Below are 20318 nucleotides of genomic sequence, written 5' to 3' on the forward strand. Positions count from 1 at the left end.
CTTGTTTACAGCGATATCCTATTTTCGTGGACAAATTCATGCTTCCTGACAAAGCTCTAAATACTACGGTGACCAACTAAAATAGCTTATGGGCGCGGTAACTATCAAGAGGAGTGTATCTTAAAATAAGATCCATTTCTAAAATTAATTAGCTTATTATTAGCGAATAATTAAGTGGGGTTCAATAAGGATCGATTGTTATTTGTCAAAACTATATAGAACTAATAGTCCGGTCAAAATAGACATTGAAATAGCAAAAATTCCCACAAAGCTGAATTTTGGTGGAGAGCTAGGGTTTGCCATTAGAAGCAACGTCCTAAAAGTCTCCATCGATCCCATGTGTGCAAAAAAAATTATTCGGGGTCAAAGGTCAAAATTTAAGGGTTTTTAGGTTTTCGGATTTATTTTTTGAAAACGGTTGATCGAATGAGAAAGTGACTAAAGTAAATATTGTAGACAGAAAAATTATCTACAAGTTTGACCCTTATACATTTTTTCTTAGAAGGAACCATTCTTGAGATATAGCTGTTCCAAAAAACACATGATTTTTATGCACTTATAAGGGAAATATGCACATATTCAGACGAACCGGCTAAAATAAGCGAAGTAATCGGGTCTGTCCCCCCAAAAATATATATTTTCTTGAAGAGCGAAATTATAGCTATCTTCTAAAAAAAATTCCAACAAAATCGGAGTGTGTTTAGTAGAGTTATTCAATGTTAGAGTCATTTTATGCAAAAATAGCCCATTTAACCCACATGTATAATCGAAAGCCCAACTGGAACGACCCCAACGAAAACTCTCCGATTTTTTTCACGTTTTGTCCGAAGGTAGGGTTTGTTGCGCTGATTACGGAAATGTATAATTTTCAACGGTTGCGGATCCGGTTCGCCGGTTATTAGACCCGAAGGGCCAAATTTAAAAACCGGGTTCGACCCGGTTCTACTGTACCGATTACTGCAAACTGGATATCGTTTGAAAGCTTACGGAAGTATCTAACATATAGTGTCGTTACTTTAACCGGTTCGCCTCATAATGTACTTACGCGGCTAATTTTTTATTTGACCTTTAGATCGAGATATCTCTAAAATGGTAAGTCTGTTTTAAGAATCATAAAGACCAATCTTGTAGACAATTATTGAATCTACAACTTTCACTTTAGCCGGCTTTTGCTAAGTCTTACTGTTTTTGAGAGAAATTAAAAAAAACTGAATAATGCCTCCAAAAATGACCTTTGACCCCGAATAACTTGTTTTGCACACATGGGATCGATGGGGACTTTTAGGACGTTGCTTCTAATGACCAACCCTAGCTCTCCACCAAAATTCAGCTTTGTGGGAATTTTTGCTATTTCCCCCTTATACGCATGTCTATTTTGACCGGACTATAAGTCCATCAAAGTGTTTGTCATCGAGTCCAAAAACTTCTAACCGTACAATTAAGAAAAAAATATAACGCTTCTTTTTTAACATTATATTAAAAGTAAAAATAGTCCTGGTATCAGACTCTAGAGGCACTATGCTCCTCAAGGAGTTAAACGAAAAAGAATATGATCAGACTCTATCTATCCCGGTAAATAACACTGTGCAACATTTTTAAGGTAACCTTGTGCAAACAATTTGAAGTGAGGATTTTTTGAAAGTACAGACCCAAAGTACGAAAGCCCTAGTTGCGTTTTGTTGAGTCATATCGGGCTTGGATATTATGGTCCCATCTAAACATTGTTAAATATTGACTTTTTAAAGTAACTCGGGGCTATATCTGTGAAACCAATGCAAATCTTTTTCTGACCTCTGAAGCAAATTTGTAGATAAAGGTCAGAATAAAATTTTGGACAAATAATGAACTGGAAAAACTACATTTATTGCCTTAAATTTTATAATATATCTAAGCACTCCATAATTTGTATAGATTTCGCACCATATCTCAAAAACTGTTAAATTTTTCTTAATGCTTTAATTTGGAAACATATCAAAGACAACGGCAGCCGATATTCTTAAAAATTCGGCTAAGATCATCGAAATAGTAAAAATCTTGCTATAGCAAAGACAACGGCAATTCTTTGTGGTTGTAAAATTCTGCAATAAACTATAACGTGGGCATGTATGATTTAAAACTTCAATATACTAAAAACGGGGCGTAAATTTTACATGGCGACTTTACCGAACCTGGCCCGATATTGTCTATTTTCAATTCTAAATATACTACACGGTGATTTAAATGGAAGGTGCTTACACCTGGGAAGTTTTTGCGGATTCTGAAACAATGTTCATAGAGGAGAAAAATCAAAAAACAAAAAAAATCGACGGAGCGTTTTTTAAATAAATCGCGATTCAAGTTGACATTTTTAGGGGTTGTTTAGGTTTTCAGAATTTTACTTAGAAACCGCATGTCCTATCAAAATGACACTGAAGAAAATGTTGTAGCTATGAAAATTTTCTACAAGATTGACCTTTACGGTATTTTCGTAAGTTTTACCATTTTTGAGATATTAAAGTTCAAATTGGGACAATGCACTGACTCTATCGCCCCCTTATAAAACAATGTTATGAAGGGAGTGCCTTAACTAACTTTTAATGAAAACCGCTTACACAGAGAAGTTCTTGTGAATTCTGAAACAACAATGTTCATAGATGAGAAAAATCCAAAAACAAGAAAAAATCGCTGTAGGAATTTTTAAAAAAATCGCGGCCAAAATTTACATTTTTAGATGTTTTTTAAGTTTTCACGATTTTGCTTGGAAACCACAAGTCCAATCAAAATAGAGCTAAAGAAAATGTTGTAGCTGTAAAAATTCTCTACAGGATTGACGTTTATGATTTGTTCTCAGGCTGTACCATTTTTGAGACAAATAAGCTCAGTTTACATTTTTAGGTTTTTTTGTTAGGGTTTCGCGATTTTGTTTGAATACGGCAAGTCTTATCGGCGTGGGACCTGAGAAAATCTTATAGCTTTGAAAATTCTCTACAAGACTGGCTTATGTAATTTTTCCTGGGTTGTACCATTTTTTTAGATATATAAGTTTAAGATGGGAAATTGCAGTCATGACGTTGTTTTATAAGGAGACGATACAGAATTGAATTGAATTTGAATTGTCCCAATTTTAACTTCTATATCTCAAAAGTTGTAAAACCTACGAAAATATTATTAAGGTCAATCTTGTAGAAAATTTTGATATCTACAACATTTTTTTATTCCAATTTTGATAGCACTTGCGGCTTCCAAGCAAAATCGCATAAACTTAAACTACCCCTAAAATGTCAACTTGAATCGCGATTTTTTTAAAAAGCACTCCGGCGATTTTTTTTTGTTTTTTGATTTTTCTCATCTATGAATTTTGTAGTTTCAGAATCCGCAAAACCTTCCCATGTGTAAGCACCTTCCATTTAAATTTGATTCAAGAGCACCGTGACTACTCTGCAAATATTTAAAATTGTATCCTAAATATTTTGAATTCTTTCTATTGAATTTACATACTTTGTACCAGTATTTCATATAAAATTCGAAAAATCGAAACTTTTTGGCTCATTTTAAAGTACATGTAGAATGGAATATGTGCCAAAATTTCCAGTCCATCGGACAAAAATTTACCGAGATATTAGCTTTCGAAGGGAAACATTTATTGTGTTTTGTATGTAGCATAGACACTAAAAACGTATTTTTTGGCACTTTTGAAAGCGGTGCTTTTTTTGTTAAAATCGAAATTTTGATTTTAACTGTTCAAAATGTATGAAAATTGATTTTTTTAATTCCGTTTCGATAATGGAAAAGATTATTAGGTTCGTAATGATCCAACAAAAATATATGCTGATCGCAAATTGCTTTACTAAAAACAGTGCTTTATAGGCAGGCATTTGTCAGAAAGATTTTTCAAAAAAAAAAAAAACATTAGAAGGTAACTCAAGGTTTAATAGATGTCTTATAAAAAATGCATGCAAATGGTTTTTCTGATGCTTATAAGTGGCCATAACCCCTTATAAATACATAATTTTTTGTAGAAAAAAGGGTTTCACTCCACACAGGCTGAGGGTATATCTCTGTCGACAAAGCCGACTGATACTTTTTTACTTGTTGTTTCTATAAACTACTTTTATAATATCTATCTAAATAGACTCTGCACTTGGCCGGGACGATTTGTGTGGAAGGAAAAACACCTTATTGGGGCCTTCGCGTTTCCGACTCCTGGGATTTTACTGAGCAGAATTGAAAAAAAAATCAAAAATTTACATTAAGAAAATAGGAAAGTGTTTATGCACGGAGTCGGGATATACAGACTACGGTTCATAGACTCCTAATGCCACTCGCAGTACTGTTTCACTCCATGATTTTTGTTCAGACAGCATTCGCTACTTTTGGTATAATGTTACAGAAGAAGAGTTATTAATTTCGTAATTGTCCGACTTTTTCGCTTCAAAAGTTACATAGTTTTTATATATAACAATAAGCAAATATATCAAAAAAGACTCTGGCCAAACGGAATAATCACTTGATCACAAAAACGCTTTTAATTTCTCATGACTTGTAATCTTTTGGAAATAGTATATGGTAAATTTCAAATTTCTTTTGCAATTCCATTGGAAGAAATGTTAAAATTTTTTTTTTCGAGCACATCCGCAATTTTTGGAACATAGATTAAGAAAAAAGTCGTGGTTTCAAATATGTTCGCGTTCACAAAATTGGATGCTGCGCTCCAAAGTTATGGGGAGTTTTACTCCCTTATAAAGAAAAAATATTTAAAAATTCCATTGTTGCTGTAATAAGAAAATGTATATATAAAGCGTTAACAGCATTTAATATCTATCCGTAGATGCCTAAATATTTACTAAATGTATTTCTATTTTCGCGGAAAATGAAGAAATACTGAAAATATCTTGAAGTAAATTTAATTTATTCTAATTTAAAGTCCAAATAAAACTCGAAAAAATAAATTAAAAATACGTACAGATTCTAGACAACGCGTAGAAAAATATGAGACCAAAATTTTAAAGATAGGATTTATAACTGTCATATTACAGCAACAACAAAAGACGAAAACTTATTGTTGGAATATTATTTCAAAAATATATTTTTTTGTTCAATACGAAAAATAGAAAAAACATTTTTGGGAGTTATTCTACTACTTCGCTAAATTTCGATGCAAGGACTGACGGACTTTGCTGAAACTTCTTCAGGGAAAATTCGATGACAAACCCGAAAGTGTATTTGCTTACTTTGATAAACAATAGGATTATGAAATACAAAGTAATATTGAAATTACAACCAACGAAAAAACATAATAGTTAAAAAACGTATAATTCGCGAATTCGTTAAAATCAGTTAAGGCGCATGCGCTTTTCATATACAGCGAGTGCATCTCTATCAATATTTAACGATTTTTCCACTTTTTATTCAGCGGCCAAAGTGTGCAGTCAGCTGCATCTTACTGTTCAAAAAACCTTTATGTGGGTAAAAATTGCGCGATGTGCATAAGATTATAAGGCGCATCCGATTTCAGTGACCCCCTATAAAAAATACGTCATTATAACAAATTTTAAACAAATTCGTCAAGAACCGTGGATGTGCTACCAAATTCCATTTTATATGAAATACGAATATTACTCCAGAATCTCGGTAATTTATGCCACACGGTTTTGGAAAATAATATCATCGCGTATAAAGGATTCCATTTATGTAAAAATAACCAAAGGAAATCGCGGTTCAATGCGCGGAATCATCAAAATATAAATTTGCAGAATTTCCTACTTCCAAGGTATCTATAGCCGCCGTTTTAGTCGATGGATTTAAAGGCGGAAGGGTTCATTAGATCCGTCGCGTAAAAAAACTAAAATCATGCGGGGTTCAAGGGTTCCTAAGTCTCAGTTGTACATTTTGAAGCCAAAAAATAGGTTTTTAAAGAAAATTTACGCACCAAAATTTTGACTTTGGACTCCTATTACTAGGGAGCTGTATGAAGCACATTCATGAGATATACATCAAACGACGTGGAATCACGAGTTCTACAATCCAATAAATTGTTTGGGTAATTATCTGGTTGCGCCCTCCAATTATAAGAAAAATTCAAAAAACCCAGATTTCAAAACTTCAAAATGTCAGCATCGATTTTAGGGGGATGCAGTGTATACATCGAAAAGTCATACATTAGTACCATGCTGCCCAAGGGGTATTCTTCAATTCTTTCTTTGAGCTCAGGTCTACATTTTCCGTGGTTTGACCAGAATTCAAGAAAGAACACAAAAAAAACTTGTAAACTTCAACACATTTTTACCCATTTTCTAATATTACCACCAACACAGCTTCCACATAAATTATTTGTTATGTTTCATTTTATGCGACCCCGGCTAAAACACTTCAATTAACATAAATATATTCATATTGTATAAAATATATTGACAGTTCGCGACTTATTAAATGGTGAACCTCAACTTCAACGATTGTAAAACATTTTTGAATATTACCATATGCCCTCAGCCTGTGTGTGAATTGAGATTTTTATCCACGACAGATCGAATTCCGACTACACATACACAACCAAAATACATATTTTCCCCATCAAATGTACATTTAGAACAGCGTCAGGCAATTAGTTGCTCTCTCCACACACACAATTCAAGTCATTGAAAAAGCATGCACTCAAACAATGACACCCCGTAAAGTATGCAATAGAAAAGTATGGTACCTGACGCTGATTTAGAGCAGCGTTAGGCAAGAGAGCGCACCCGTGCTCTGAATGAACGTTTCTCTCTCCACACACACAATTCAACTAATTGAAGCATGCACTCACACAATGACACCCCGTAAAGTATGCAATAGAAATATATGGTGCCTATCCCTGATTTAGAGCTGTGTTCACCAGGAGCAACAAATTCAACCGCTGCGTTTGTGTTGGGCACACACACGAGATTTTCTATCCCTCTCTAGATCAGTGTTCACCAGCAACAACAAATTCAACCGCTGCGTTTGTGTTGGGCACACACACGAGATTATCTATCCCTATCTAGATAAACATCGTGTGCGTTGGTTGATTCATTGCTAAAACAAAGAAGATGATCGATGGTGAGAGTAACGTTCAAACCCACCACAATTGAGATTGTGTGTGTTCACACAGACACGGCTCGCGAGCCCAGTGGTGATTAACACTGCTCTAGATCAATGTCGTGCTTTGGTATTGTTAAAGTTACGAAGTTTTTCGGCAATTCACACACACACGACCCGAATGCAACGAAAGAGCACACAAATATTTAGATTTGTTTTTGTTTTGCAGCATGCGTGCATACAACGTTACTAACACACTGTCAAAACTTGCAAATATTGAGAATTTTGTGTGCCCTCTTCTTGGTCGGCTGTGCTCTAGATAAACATCGTGTGCGTTTATTCATTGCTAAAACAAAAAAGATGATCGGTGGTGAGAGCAACGTTCAAACTCACCACAATTGAGATTGTGTGTGTTCACACAGTGGTGATTAACACTGATTTACAGACAAACAAAAATATCAAAACTTTTGGTGTATTAATTTTAATGACTGTGAAGTTTCCAAATGGATGCTTACGTTAATAAATCGATTTGGATTAAAGGGCAAAGGGTTGCACTTTTGCCGAGGAGGTACCTGAAGGAATGGACCGACATATCCATTTAGGAAGTCGATCTTATTTTGAGAGCCTTTCCTATCGGTAGTTTTAACGCCATATAACCAGGCATTTTAGTTGGTGACCATTATGGCAGGAAGCATGGACTTGGACTTGGTCAAAATGTCCAAAGGCTCCTCGAACAGTCCTTAAAGTGCAGTTATGTTGTACTATTGTGAGGGAGGTATCCGAAAATGTTATTGAAATAATCAAAAAACATTTTTTGAACCTGAAGGAGTAAACGATATCACTTGGTTGGGCCCCCTGCGTACTTCCCTGGCTAAAACAATCTTCGCAACAGCACAAAACTGTTGTAACGCAACCGCTACATTGCACAGCCGCCTCCCTAATAAGTATAAAACTACCTTATATGTATATTAGGGTTATGACTTTTTGACATTTGTTCACAAAAATGATTTCCTGTAGCGGAATTGAATGAAATTTTGTCTATTAATGACTAAAGCAACGTTTATTCTAGTTAAATATTAAAAAAGGTCAAGCACCATCTGCGAATATGAAGTGCATGCGAACAAAAATCGCATTTTTCTAAATTTTCAGCGTCCTATCTCAGAAAAACCACTCACATGTTGATGCAAAATAATCAACAATTCAAACTTTGAATTTTAACTTGCTGAAAATTTGATTGATTATGTTATCTGTCGAATGTAGGAGAAACATAAAATATCTCTATCAATCGCCGTTCAAAAGTTAGATGTTTTTTTAAATGATTCTAAATCACTGTGCGGCGATGTAAATATAAGAAACGGATTCAAATAAAATAACAAATTCTTTTTTAAATCTATATTATTTCTAGGTTGTCTAAGTACAATACATAACATTACATTTTAATATTTTCTTACAGTGTATAATACAATTTGTTTAATATATATACGATGAAACACACTCGTTATCGTTTGTTTCCCTGGTTCTCACCACACTTGACACATTTCTTGGGGTAGCATGCGACTTTGTCGTGAACAACGGAATGTTTTGGAAAACTCTGTGAAATGTGAGAGGGCATCATTAATGCGATCACTAACATCACCATGTTCGACATCTGAAATATTTGGATCACAAAATAGCTGGGCAAAATTTAAGAAAAATATTTTCTTCAAAGACATTTCTTGGCCACGCAAATGTCTCGTCTCAACCACAGCATTAGGGAACTGTTCAAAAAATGTACTATAGGCATAACGCAGACCACTAATATCGGCAATTTTCTCATCCACCACATCAGGATATAGGCCTCGCAAACAATTATAGTTACCAGCAAATTTTGGTGTGTCCAAGGCATTGTTATATTGCCAGGCATTCATTTGACCCTTATAGTCGACCTGGAGTCCCATCCGATCGAAACCATGAAATATTTCATGGGCCAAGGTACTGCCGAGCGAACTGTATTTATAAATATTCTCATATTGTGGATGATAGAGTGGCAAACGTAAGGTTGTAAAGGGTACCATTATAATGTTGGCTCGTGTCAAGAAATACGGTGATGAACTGCTGCCCTCACCATAAGTTTCAAGGTTGAAGAATTGAGTGATGTTTTTTGTCAAAGTATTCGGATGATTGGAGTGAGCCGCTTTAAAAACTGAATTGAGAACCTTTAAATGATTGCCATAAAAATCAATGGGACTTAATATTAAATCATCATAGAAATCTTCCAATATTTCCTTGGCATTGTGTTGGGGTAAATTTCCAATTTTCAACTGAATGTTATCCAATTTTTGCGAAAGATGTTCTAGAAGGCTGGCATTGAACTGCAAATGATTTCCGACCAAAGTTTGCCTAAAATGCTTGACAATATTGACAAACATGTCTTGTATTCCCGTTGAATATTCTGGAAGTTCTGGGTGATGTTGCCTATACAACCAATGCATTGCCAAGGGCATTAAAGTCCTAAGAGTATCAACACATTCAACAGGTTCAAATTTTCTGGGACCCTTTTGCTGTAAATGCCACAGAAACCGTACTTCCAGATAGCGACTTATAAAATGATTGCTATATTTTTTCAGAAGATCATATAACTTTTCCATGTAGTCCAAATTTTGTAAATACACCTCCATATTGGGATCCAACATTGTATAATCCAAAACGGTGGCCAAATATCGATGCAACCAGGGTAGGGGTAAATCTTTTACTTTTACAAGTCTGGTACCCTCCTCATCTTCGATCTCCTGCAGCTCATCTAGACGTTCCTCGAATTCATGAATTTCCTGCCAAAGCTTTTCAAATGTTTTCACATTACTTGGCATATCCAAGTTTTTGAGTAAATCTTCTAAATTTTCAAATGTCAAGGGTACAAATCCCATACCCTCCACAGGTTTATCCAAATCAATCATGGTTCGGGTATTATCATCTCTACGATGTATCATAATTTCTTCAATGAAGATACCATTCATGCCATATCTCCTCATTATGGCCAATGTGTGAACCCAATCGTAGTGGGAACGACTACTACGCCCTGTCCAGAGTTTGGGCAATCTCAGATTTTCCTGTTCCTTTATCCAATCCAAATATGAGAAATGATCGAATTGTTGAACCCTTATACAAGATTTATAGAAAGAATGCACCTTCTTTACAAACATCGGTTGTCGCCTTACACTCATTGTATTCAAAAGCTGCGACAGTTCTCGATTCACTTCATAATCAGTCATAGAAAGCATTTGATTGCGCCCGTTGTAGATTTTTTCATGATATTCTTCCCATTTTCCACAAGCGAATTGATAGAAATCATCACAGGGATCGGCTTGTATGTCCATTGAACCTTCAATAATATCGCTGTATTTTTGGTTAAGGGCAAAGCCATGATTGTATGGTGCCGCTGTAATGGACCTTGCTCCAAATACGCCCACAATTACCATGACCGTCATTAGCCAGAAATTCATTGTTGTCGTTTTTTGTTGTTTTCTTCTCTTTATTTATGATCTACGTTTTGTTTCCTTTGACACCACAGCATTGTTTCGATTTCAATGCTAAATGAATACTGTTTCGGAATTTTTTTATGCAGCACATTCATTCAATTGATATGAATTTTTAAAAATTGAGAATTTTGTTTTGCAATTAAACAGCTCTTCTTATTCCTTTCGCTCTCTTCTTTTCCATCATCGTTAAGTTTTGCGGTACACGCAATTCATTATCTGATAATCCCGTAATCGGGTGAATGGGCATACAGTGTTAATCATTCTGTTTGCTACACACATATATAATCATTGAAGCTAGCGAATGTCTTGAATGAAGCGCAAAACTGGTTTTTTACTTATGGCCTAAAGAAAATTTTTCGTTGTTAGATTGAACAACTCACCATGGTCCATTTAAAACATCATCTTAAACCACACATATCCGATCAATTTCCGAAGTGTATATCACTTCTGTGATATGAAGCACATCTGTGATATGAAGGAATACAAGGTAGAAATAACGTGACAAGAAAATTCTCGTGACGAGCTGCGTCGAAACAACCATAAAGACCTTAAAGTCTGGAGATTGACAAAAAGTTGGTTGGCAAAAAAAGCTAGTAAAAAGTCGTTATGTTCGGCCGGGCCGAACTTTTTATACCCTCCACCATAATATATTCTTAACTAAAATCGAATAATTATCTAATCTAAACATGTTAAGTTAGGCCGGGTCGAAATTTTGATACCCCCCTTCAGTAGTTAATCATTCTTCCTGTCCACAATTTTAGTAGAGATATTTTGTGACCACGGAAACCCAAATTCCTATATAAGGTCACCTTTATATGGGGCCTATATCAAAGTGTGGACCTATGTTGACAATTTTTGGTGGAGAAGATTTGTGTGCAATGGGAACCCCAAATGTCAAATAACAGGTAGTTTGGTCAAAAAGTATTTAAAATTCTCAAAATATCTATAAATGGGAGTTACATGGAGGCTACACATGGACCCATGTTGACAATTTTCGGTGGATAAACTTTGTGACCACAGGGAACCTCAAATAGCAAATTACAAATAAAAATTTTATCTAAAATCCCTAAAACAACGAAAGTCGGGTATGGGATACGTATTACCAAGCAAAAGTCGACTTTTCGATCTTCTGATTTTTGGTTAAAACTTAAAAATCGATCTTTTGATTCTTACTTAGAAATCAAAAATCGATCTTTTGATTTTTACCTAGAACTCAAGAATAGACCTTTTGATCTTTACTTAAAACCATGGTAGAATAAGAAAAGGTAGCAGCAATACACAGCTGACTGAACTGGGTTGTAACGTTAGTGTCAAATTTCATATGACATTTTATACATTTATTTCTATTTCGATGTACATTAGGGACATATATTTTTTGAGAAAAAAAAATATATCATTCGGAAAAAACCATTTCCCAGAAAGACTTCTTCATATCAATGATATGTAACCTCCTCCAAGTTCGAACGTTTGTTAATATGTGAGGTATTTTGTTAAAATTTAAAAAAATAAAGCCCTAATAAACATGTGCTTCTTTGATTTCTAAAACAAAACATTGAAACAGCTTCTCCTTTTTCTATGAATTTCCAGCGACCCCAAACTTTTCTGCAAGAATTCTACTTTCTGCCAGAATTTATGCATTTAGTGGAATGATGTGGAAACATAAAAATTGAAAATGTAACGAATTTTCATTCATGTTTTCCGAAATATTCAATCAAATGTGAAAAATTATTAGTTTTTTAAATTCCAATAATTTATAGACATTTCCTTGTTTTGTTTACAAATACAACTGGCAGTAACGTTACAAACAAAAACAAATTCATTTGTGGTTGTTGTTCGAGTTGTATTTGTTGTAGTATTAACTTTACCTTATATTTGTTCTACCATGAGAAGTCTACTTTTAGATCTACTCTTACCAATGTCATCTGTATATTTAATTTTCGTAGTACATCAAAAAGAAAAAACAGAATTGATCTTTCGATTTCCACTGCAAAAATCTAAGAATCATAATAGAAAATCGATCTTTTGATTTTCTATGAATTCAAAAGTCGACATCGATTTTAAGATTCTGAAAATCAAAAAAATCGAGGAATCGATTGCTAGAAAATCGACTTGCGTATCCGTAGTGGGGAGTTACTGTTTTATGGGAACTAAATGGACCTATGTTGACACTTTTTGGAGGAGTATTTTTGTGACAAATGGGGGCGTCAAAAGTCAAATTGGAGAAAAGGTACTCAAAATCATCAAAATACCGAAAATCGGGAGGAACCGTTATATGTTAACGATTTTTGGTGGAAATGTTTTGAGGCCAATGGAAACCTCAAATTCTAAATTACAGGTAGTTCGGCCAAAAAAATGTAGCTAAAACCCTCATAATACCGAGAATCGGGAGGTACCGTTATATGTGGGCTATACCAAAGCCTGAACCTATGTTGATAATTTTGGTGGAGATATGGAGATGATCTCTGGAAACCTCAAACGTTAAATCACAGGTAGTTTAATCAAACATTTTTTCTAAAATCCTACAAATACCGAAAAACGTGAGATACCGTTATATGCAGGCTATACCGAAACGTGGACCTATGTATGTTGAATATTTTTGGTGGAGATATTTTGTGACATTTAGGAACCTCAAATTATTGAAAAATTGGGAGGTACCGTTATATGGGGGCTATACCCAAACATGGACTTATGCTAACGATTTTTGGTGGAGATGTTTTGAGGCCACTGGTAACCCTCAAATGCTAAATTAAGGTAGTTCGGCCAAAAAGAAACCTCAAAATACCGAAAATCGGGAGATACCGTTATATGGGGGGCAATACCAAAAAGTGGGCCTATGTATATAGTCCATCTGCGAACTTGACTTGCATATTTTTATTTTTATTTTTTTTATTTTCGATCGTTCCCACGCCACACATACCCACTCCTGCCGACCGAGGGAGCGACCTCCCCATAACGTAGGGATCGCGTACGCACCATAATCCGCATTATGGTGGATATGTAGGGAGAACACTAGCTACAGAATCTTTTTCTTCAGCCAGTTAGTACATTAAACACACATCAAACAAATAAAAAAATACTATGTTAGATTATTGATTTAAATAAGAAATTATATTAGTTTTGATCACATGTATGCTCATGCAGAAATCAATATTACTATAAAGTGAATTAGAGTCAGCACACATTTTACTAATAGGTTCACTACTTGAGTAATTTGTGCGATGAAAGCTTGTATACAAAAACTGATAAAATCTAGATTCTCTAAAAGGAACATTTACTCTAATCGATGATATGAGGAAATCGGATGGTACATCTCCATTTAAGATCTTAAAAACCATTACACTGTTAAGCATAGTCCGTCGACTTTTTAAAGATGGCAGACTAATTAGTTTTAACCTGCTGGTATACGAGGGAAGTATGATATCATTGTTCCAATTCAACCCCTAAGAGAAAAAAGTAGAAATTATTTCTGAACAGATTCAATTTTTTTAGAGTGAATTGCATAGAACGGATCCCAAACAACTGAACAATATTCTAATATTGGTCTTACCAGAGAAATATAAAGCTGTTTTGTAACGTAGGGATCAGAAAATTCTTTTGACCATCGTTTAATAAAACCAAGAACACCAAATGCTTTGTTTACCATAGTTGTAATATGGTTATTGAAGTTTAGTTTGGAGTCCATCAAGACACCGAGATCAACAAATGAATCAACAGAATTTAATACTGTGCCATTAAGGCGAAATTGGATATTAATTGGAGTACTTCTAGAAAAACACATGTGCTTACATTTTTTTAAATGACACTCGGCTGCAAATATATAGCGTTCTAGTTCAATTATTGCGGACGCTATAATGATTACAACAGACGGACCTGTGTATATCGACTCAGAATTTTATCCTGATCAATAAAATATATACTTTACGTGTTCCCACCCGCGGGAGTTTGTTAGTTCTCCTACCGGGCGCGTCCCCACCGGTGGATAGGGGGAGGAAGATGGTCGTACCACTCTGTCCAATACCTATTGCATGGTGGGTCTGGGGCAGAGGGGTGGGATTATCCACCTCTGGAAACCTTGAGTTTCCCGCGGACAAAAAACTGACTATGGGGGGTGTTCCCCTAAAACAAAAAACAAATATGGAAGGAAAAAAGGAAGAAAAAATTACGGTGCAGGGCCTAATAAACCCAGTGCCGGCGGGGACCAGTGATCTGCCTACGAGTCACACCCCTTCGATATCATGCGATCGTGAGCAATCTCCCATAGATGTGGGTGCCTTGGCATCTGTGGTAGAAGGTAATGCTACAAGCACACAACCTAGTGTAAAAACGGAGGAGGATAAAGGAGAGCACAGGGGGAGGATTAACTTGACCCAACTATCTGATGATGGTAGCGAGCCTGATTCCGAATCCGATAGCTGCGACAAAACGAACACCACCGTTGTGGGAAATCCCATGAAAGAGGAAGTCCACAAGATGGTAGAGGAAGTGAGCGAGAGCATCGCTAAGCTCACGACGAAAAGAGTGCAGTGGTCTGGGGCCCAAAGGAAGAAATATAAGAGGAACCAGGCTAAACAAAAGAAGGAACAACAGCTGGCTGCTTCAAAGGTTACCACAGACAGTCCCTCCACTTCTTCGGAAGCGGCGAAGAGGACAAGGTCTCCTGAGGAGCAGAAATGTGCCAAAACCCAGTAAGAAGAAAAAGAGCTTCCCACCTTCAATTGCCCAGGACAAACCTCGTCAGGACAAAAGCCAAGGAGACTGCCAAAAGTATCCTTCAAATGATACTGAAGAGGCGAGTTCTGACAAAAAGAAGGTGAGCGCGACATCGGAATCTTCTGCGGTGGCCAAGGACTCAGTAAAGAAGCCTACCTCCACCCAGAAGATGAAGATGGACGCTGAAACCGGAACGGAGCCGCCATCGAATTACGCCAAGGTAGTCAAGAGATACTACAAGGCGAGCTGTGCTACGCAGTAATCGATACTAGTAAAGGATCTGGAAGGCTACACAAAGAGTATTTATCGGAGATCGATCAACGATAAAATATTGGAACAAATCCTGAAAGGACGAGTCCCAATAAAAATAAACTGCTGTGAGCCAAGGGGGGACCTCCTATTGTACCACCTGGACTCACACGCAAACTCTGCAGCTCTCGGGGAGGTAGTCAGCAGTATAGCAACTCCATGGGAAGGTGGCAGACTGAAACTGGTGAGGAAAGACGAAATTCCTCATCTAACCAAAGCATCGGTGTACGTCAAGGGGTATGGCTGCAAGCTCGAGACGAACCTTCCGAAACAAATCCAAAACAAATTGGACAAAGTTCGGAAAACGAGTAAAAGAAAGACTTGGGCAACCAGATGAGGAATGCCTAAGTAAGGAGGACATAGAGAGAGATGTCCTAAAGTTAACTGAGGCACTAGTAAAGTCTTTCGAGGAAAGTTGTCCCCTTCGAGAGAGGAAATCCGCCTACGAAAAACCCTGGATGACAGGGGAAATTCGAAATAAAGGCAAGGAGGTCCGCAGACTTTATAATAGGGCCAAACGTAAAAAAGCAGCTGTATTCTGGGACAACTATCAGGCAAAATTAAAGGAATACAGGTGGATAGTGTAAATGACGTTTCAAAGATTAAAAAGTTTCTATCTAAAACCCATACACAGACCGAGCAATTGGTCGATGGAAATGGAAAAAGGATTGAAACAACAGAAGAAACTCTAGGCCTTCTGATAAAAACGCACTTCCCGCAGAATACCATGGTTAACACTGAGGCATCGACGGAATGTATTAACTCATCGGAAGAGGCACCAAAGATCGACAGCTTAATGGTCCAACAAGCCATTTTAATCTTTTCACCATATAAAGCAGCTGGACCAGATCAGATCTTCCCGGCTTTACTACAGAGGGAAGTGGACTTCATTGCGTCCAAACTGGTCGGGATCTTCAATGCATGCTTAAAATTTGCATACACTCCTATAGCCTGACAGGAGGCGAGGGTAGTCTTTATACCCAAACCTGGCAAGGCAAGTTATGCAACACCAAAATCTTATTGACCGATAAGTTTAACTTCATTCTTACTCAAAACAATGGAATGGACAGTCGACAACATGATAAAGAGTAAGATCCCCAACGATATGCTTAAATTCAAACAACATGCATACGTTAAAGGCAGATCAGTGGAAACCGCATTGCATGAGGTAGTACACCACATAGAAAGAACCTTCGAAATGAAAATGTACACACTTGATGTATGCATCGACATCGAAGGCGCTTTCAATAACGTAAGCACCGAGACACTTACATGCTGCCTAAGCATTAGCGGAGCAATGAGGACCACGCTGACTAGGGCTCTAGAAACAATTTTGTTTGTACACCCAATAGATATTCAGGTAAGGTATGAGGCAGCCATCGCAGCTGTAAGGCTAAAGTCGATGAGCGAGTGGATCGAAAAGAGCCACCAAACATACCACCAAAACATATTAAAGGTCACAACGGGTGAATCTATAAATCAGGTAGTATCGGACCGTATACCTGAAACTAGTGAAGTAGCCTTGTGTGAAGTGTCAATACCTGACAGAGACATGTGGATCGGGGGAGCTCTAGCACAGATTCCCGCTGGAAGCTGTGGGTTTACGGATGGGGGGAGAACCGGACTGGGTCTTTATAAATTGGAACCGGAGACGGAAATCTCCCTCCGTCTGCCGGATCATAACACGATCCTGCAGGCGGAACTCCGGGCGATAACAGAGTGTCTGCTTTGGTTTGATACTCACACAAGGCCTACCACTGTAAATATCCTTACGGATAGCAAAGCAGCCATTAGAGCTATATCAACCAAGACAGTGAAATCTAGAACTGTCTTGGAATGTATTAAATCTATAAATAATTACTCCCAACACGGTAAGGTAAACATTATATGGGTACCAGGGCATACCGGGATTAGGGGTAATGAAATAGCAAACTCCTTGGCAAAACAAGCCAAGGAGCAACCCACGGTAAGTCTAGAAAACACTAAGCCGTTTAAAGCTACGCGACTAGAACTAAAGACATGGGCAAAAAATGCACATGTATCCCTCTGGAGTAGTGAAGAGAAGGGGAAAAACACAAAAATCCTATGGGGAAACCCAGACGAGGACAAAACAAAAGAATTACTTTTACTAAGTAAAAAAGATATTAGTAGACTGACAGGAATCCTTACAGGTCACCTAGGTCTAAAAGCGCATTTGCACAAAATAGGTTGTGCAGAAAACAGTGAATGCAGAGCAGAGCATGCGGAGAGTACGACGAAACGTTGGAACATTACCTCTGCCATTGTCAAGCCTTCACAAATCTGAGAACCCAGTTACTAGGGAATGACATTATACCAGGACTCGACCAAATTAGGACAATCGAGTTCAAAAAGATCAGAGACTATGTAAATAGGACAGAGATCCTAGACTAAGTCAAAAAAAGATAATCCTCCATAACCCAAAAAAGTAGAGCGCACAACAGGCCTACTTATGGCTTAAGTGTATGTCCACATGGGCATGTGGTGATCTAGGATCACCCCTCTTATCATCCTAACCTAACCTACGTGTTCCCAAGAGAGTTTTTCAATGTGTTACAAACGGAAAAACAAACTTAATATGCCCTCCATACTACGGCGGAGGGTATAAAATATTGATAAATCATTTGAAGTATAGATTGGAGTTGGAATTTGCGCTCAGTTACGTTTGGCGGTATCACCCCTCTGATTCGAAGAGTAGCGCAGATTATTTTAGGCGATAACTTGTGATATGGCGAAGAGTATTATGTCGCAAAGAGTATTTTTCAGTCGATAAGTTACCACCAGATTTTAAGATGGATCATGGTGCAAATTGCCATCCAGAACGCTATATCATCCGAAGCGTTACTAAAGTTCTCAATGGGCAGAGAAGAAGGAACAAGGTGTTAAAGTCCACGACAGGCAACACTTGGGGCCAGATAAATACATCATATTGGGCACATATGTGCAGCACCACAGGCCGTTCTACAGTAAACAATGGGGCGCCGGTGTGATCCGCGAATTCTGGTGCAATGCAAAGCAGGAGTATTCAACCTTATCAGAGATTTAAGAAAATATATTGAAGATTTTAGGTGTTGACAAGAGAGAGAGAGAGAAGCCACTTTATTCTCGCAGAAGCCACTTCAGAACCTTGACAAGAAAAAGCATACTTGTTTACTCGCTTTGGCAGAAGGTTTCCAGAAAAGGGATCATGTGATCACCCATGTTTCGCCGTCTTCGGGTCATGAGCAGTGAACATCGTCCTAGTAAGGACGCTTTGATGTCATGGTAAACAGTGACTTCACTCGGAGACCTTGTGGTCCATTGTGTTCATTCTCATAAAGCGCTCAAAAATAAAATTCTAAAGAAAAATAGGTATCATGGATTCTTCTTCAGACCCTTGGCAAGAAGAAGCAGACTTATTGACTCGGTTTAGCAGAAGGTTGTCGGAGATTGGATCGTGATATCATCAATCATGATTCGTCGTTTTCGGGTCATGAGCATTAGACAGCGACATAGAAAATGATCGATTGGATCTGTTCTTCTTCATCTACGCATAACCTACAGTAGTCAACAGTATCGTGTCCTTCCCGTACGCAGGACATTGATTTTATTCAGCAGTGACCTGTGATTATTCCCTACGTTAATTTCAGGTCGGACTTCTTCATGGAAATCAGAGATGTAGTTGTTCCCTTAGGGAGGATGAACCGGATTGCCTTGGATATCTTAAAACTAGGTTTGTTGTGCCAAGTGTGGCTAGCCTTAGTTCCACCTGCAGCATAGAATGGAACAAGGATTGCTTGATTGAGTTATCGACTCCCATATCGGTTGAGTCTGATCCGCAACGAGCTATTTCGAGTATTGAGTATAGGGTTATCGACTCCAATATCGCTTGATTCTGATCCGCAACGAGCTATTCCGTCAACGGTCTAGATATGTCCCACTTTATGTTTCTTATTAATTCTGCTGTTTTTTTTTTTTTTTTGATTGCAGAGATCTCAGCTTGGAAAGCACTAAAATTTTTGTTCGCTGTAGACGTCTACTACTGTTCCCATTTCCAACTTGGAGCTATCGATATATACATATGTATATACCTCTTTGCCAAGTGGAGGTGAGGAGTTGTGGGTCCATGTCTCCCTCTGGTGTATTTGTACATTAATCTGGTCGAATTGTAGTTGTGGTGCTATATAATCAGTGATTACCCCCGATTCCAGTGGTAGCCTCGATCGTCGTAAAAGTGCAGCGTGACCATACACGGAGCTTCATCCTGAATTTATCTCCTTGAGCCGGAAAGCACTCTTGGCTGCCAGTTTCCTCACTACACGATCTAACGACTGAAGCCCAAGTAGTAAATTTAGGGTCGCCTGTGAAGTGCTTTTCATGGCACCGGTGATTAGTAGCGATGCTGCTCTTTGGACATTGATTCGTTTTTGAAGATACGATGTGTTTCTCAAAGGATTCCGCCCTACCAGAGAACCTTTATTGAGAATTGGGCGTACTATGGTCATGAAGATCCAATGGATGACCTGTGGTTTCAGTCCCTAACTTTTACCAATGGAATTCGTGCATGAATAAAGAGTTTTTACATCCTCTTGGAACGTTCTTCAACATTCCTTTTCCACGTTAATTGGTGGTCCAGGACAATGCCGAGGTACTTGGTTTCTAAAGATAGTTTTAGGATGACCCCTTTAAGTATTGGCATTGTTTTCGTGAACAGAACCAGCTCTGTCTTAGATGGGTTCACTTCAAGAGCATTAT

At 37.5% G+C, this 20318-nt stretch overlaps 1 protein-coding gene across 1 annotated transcript; it reads right to left on the reverse strand.

Moving 5' to 3' along the window:
* Positions 1–8409: 8409 nt before the first annotated feature.
* On the reverse strand, positions 8410–10616 carry LOC141399794 (neprilysin-1-like). The gene has a single exon (XM_073979082.1). It carries the CDS (start codon positions 10509–10511, stop codon positions 8553–8555), a length of 1959 nt encoding a protein of 652 aa, XP_073835183.1. The 5' UTR covers positions 10512–10616; the 3' UTR covers positions 8410–8552.
* Between the last annotated feature and the right edge of the window lie 9702 nt (positions 10617–20318).

Source organism: Musca autumnalis, unplaced genomic scaffold (assembly GCF_047663935.1).
Source record: "Musca autumnalis isolate F117 unplaced genomic scaffold, ASM4766393v1 scaffold_3, whole genome shotgun sequence".
NCBI lineage: Eukaryota > Metazoa > Arthropoda > Insecta > Diptera > Muscidae > Musca > Musca autumnalis.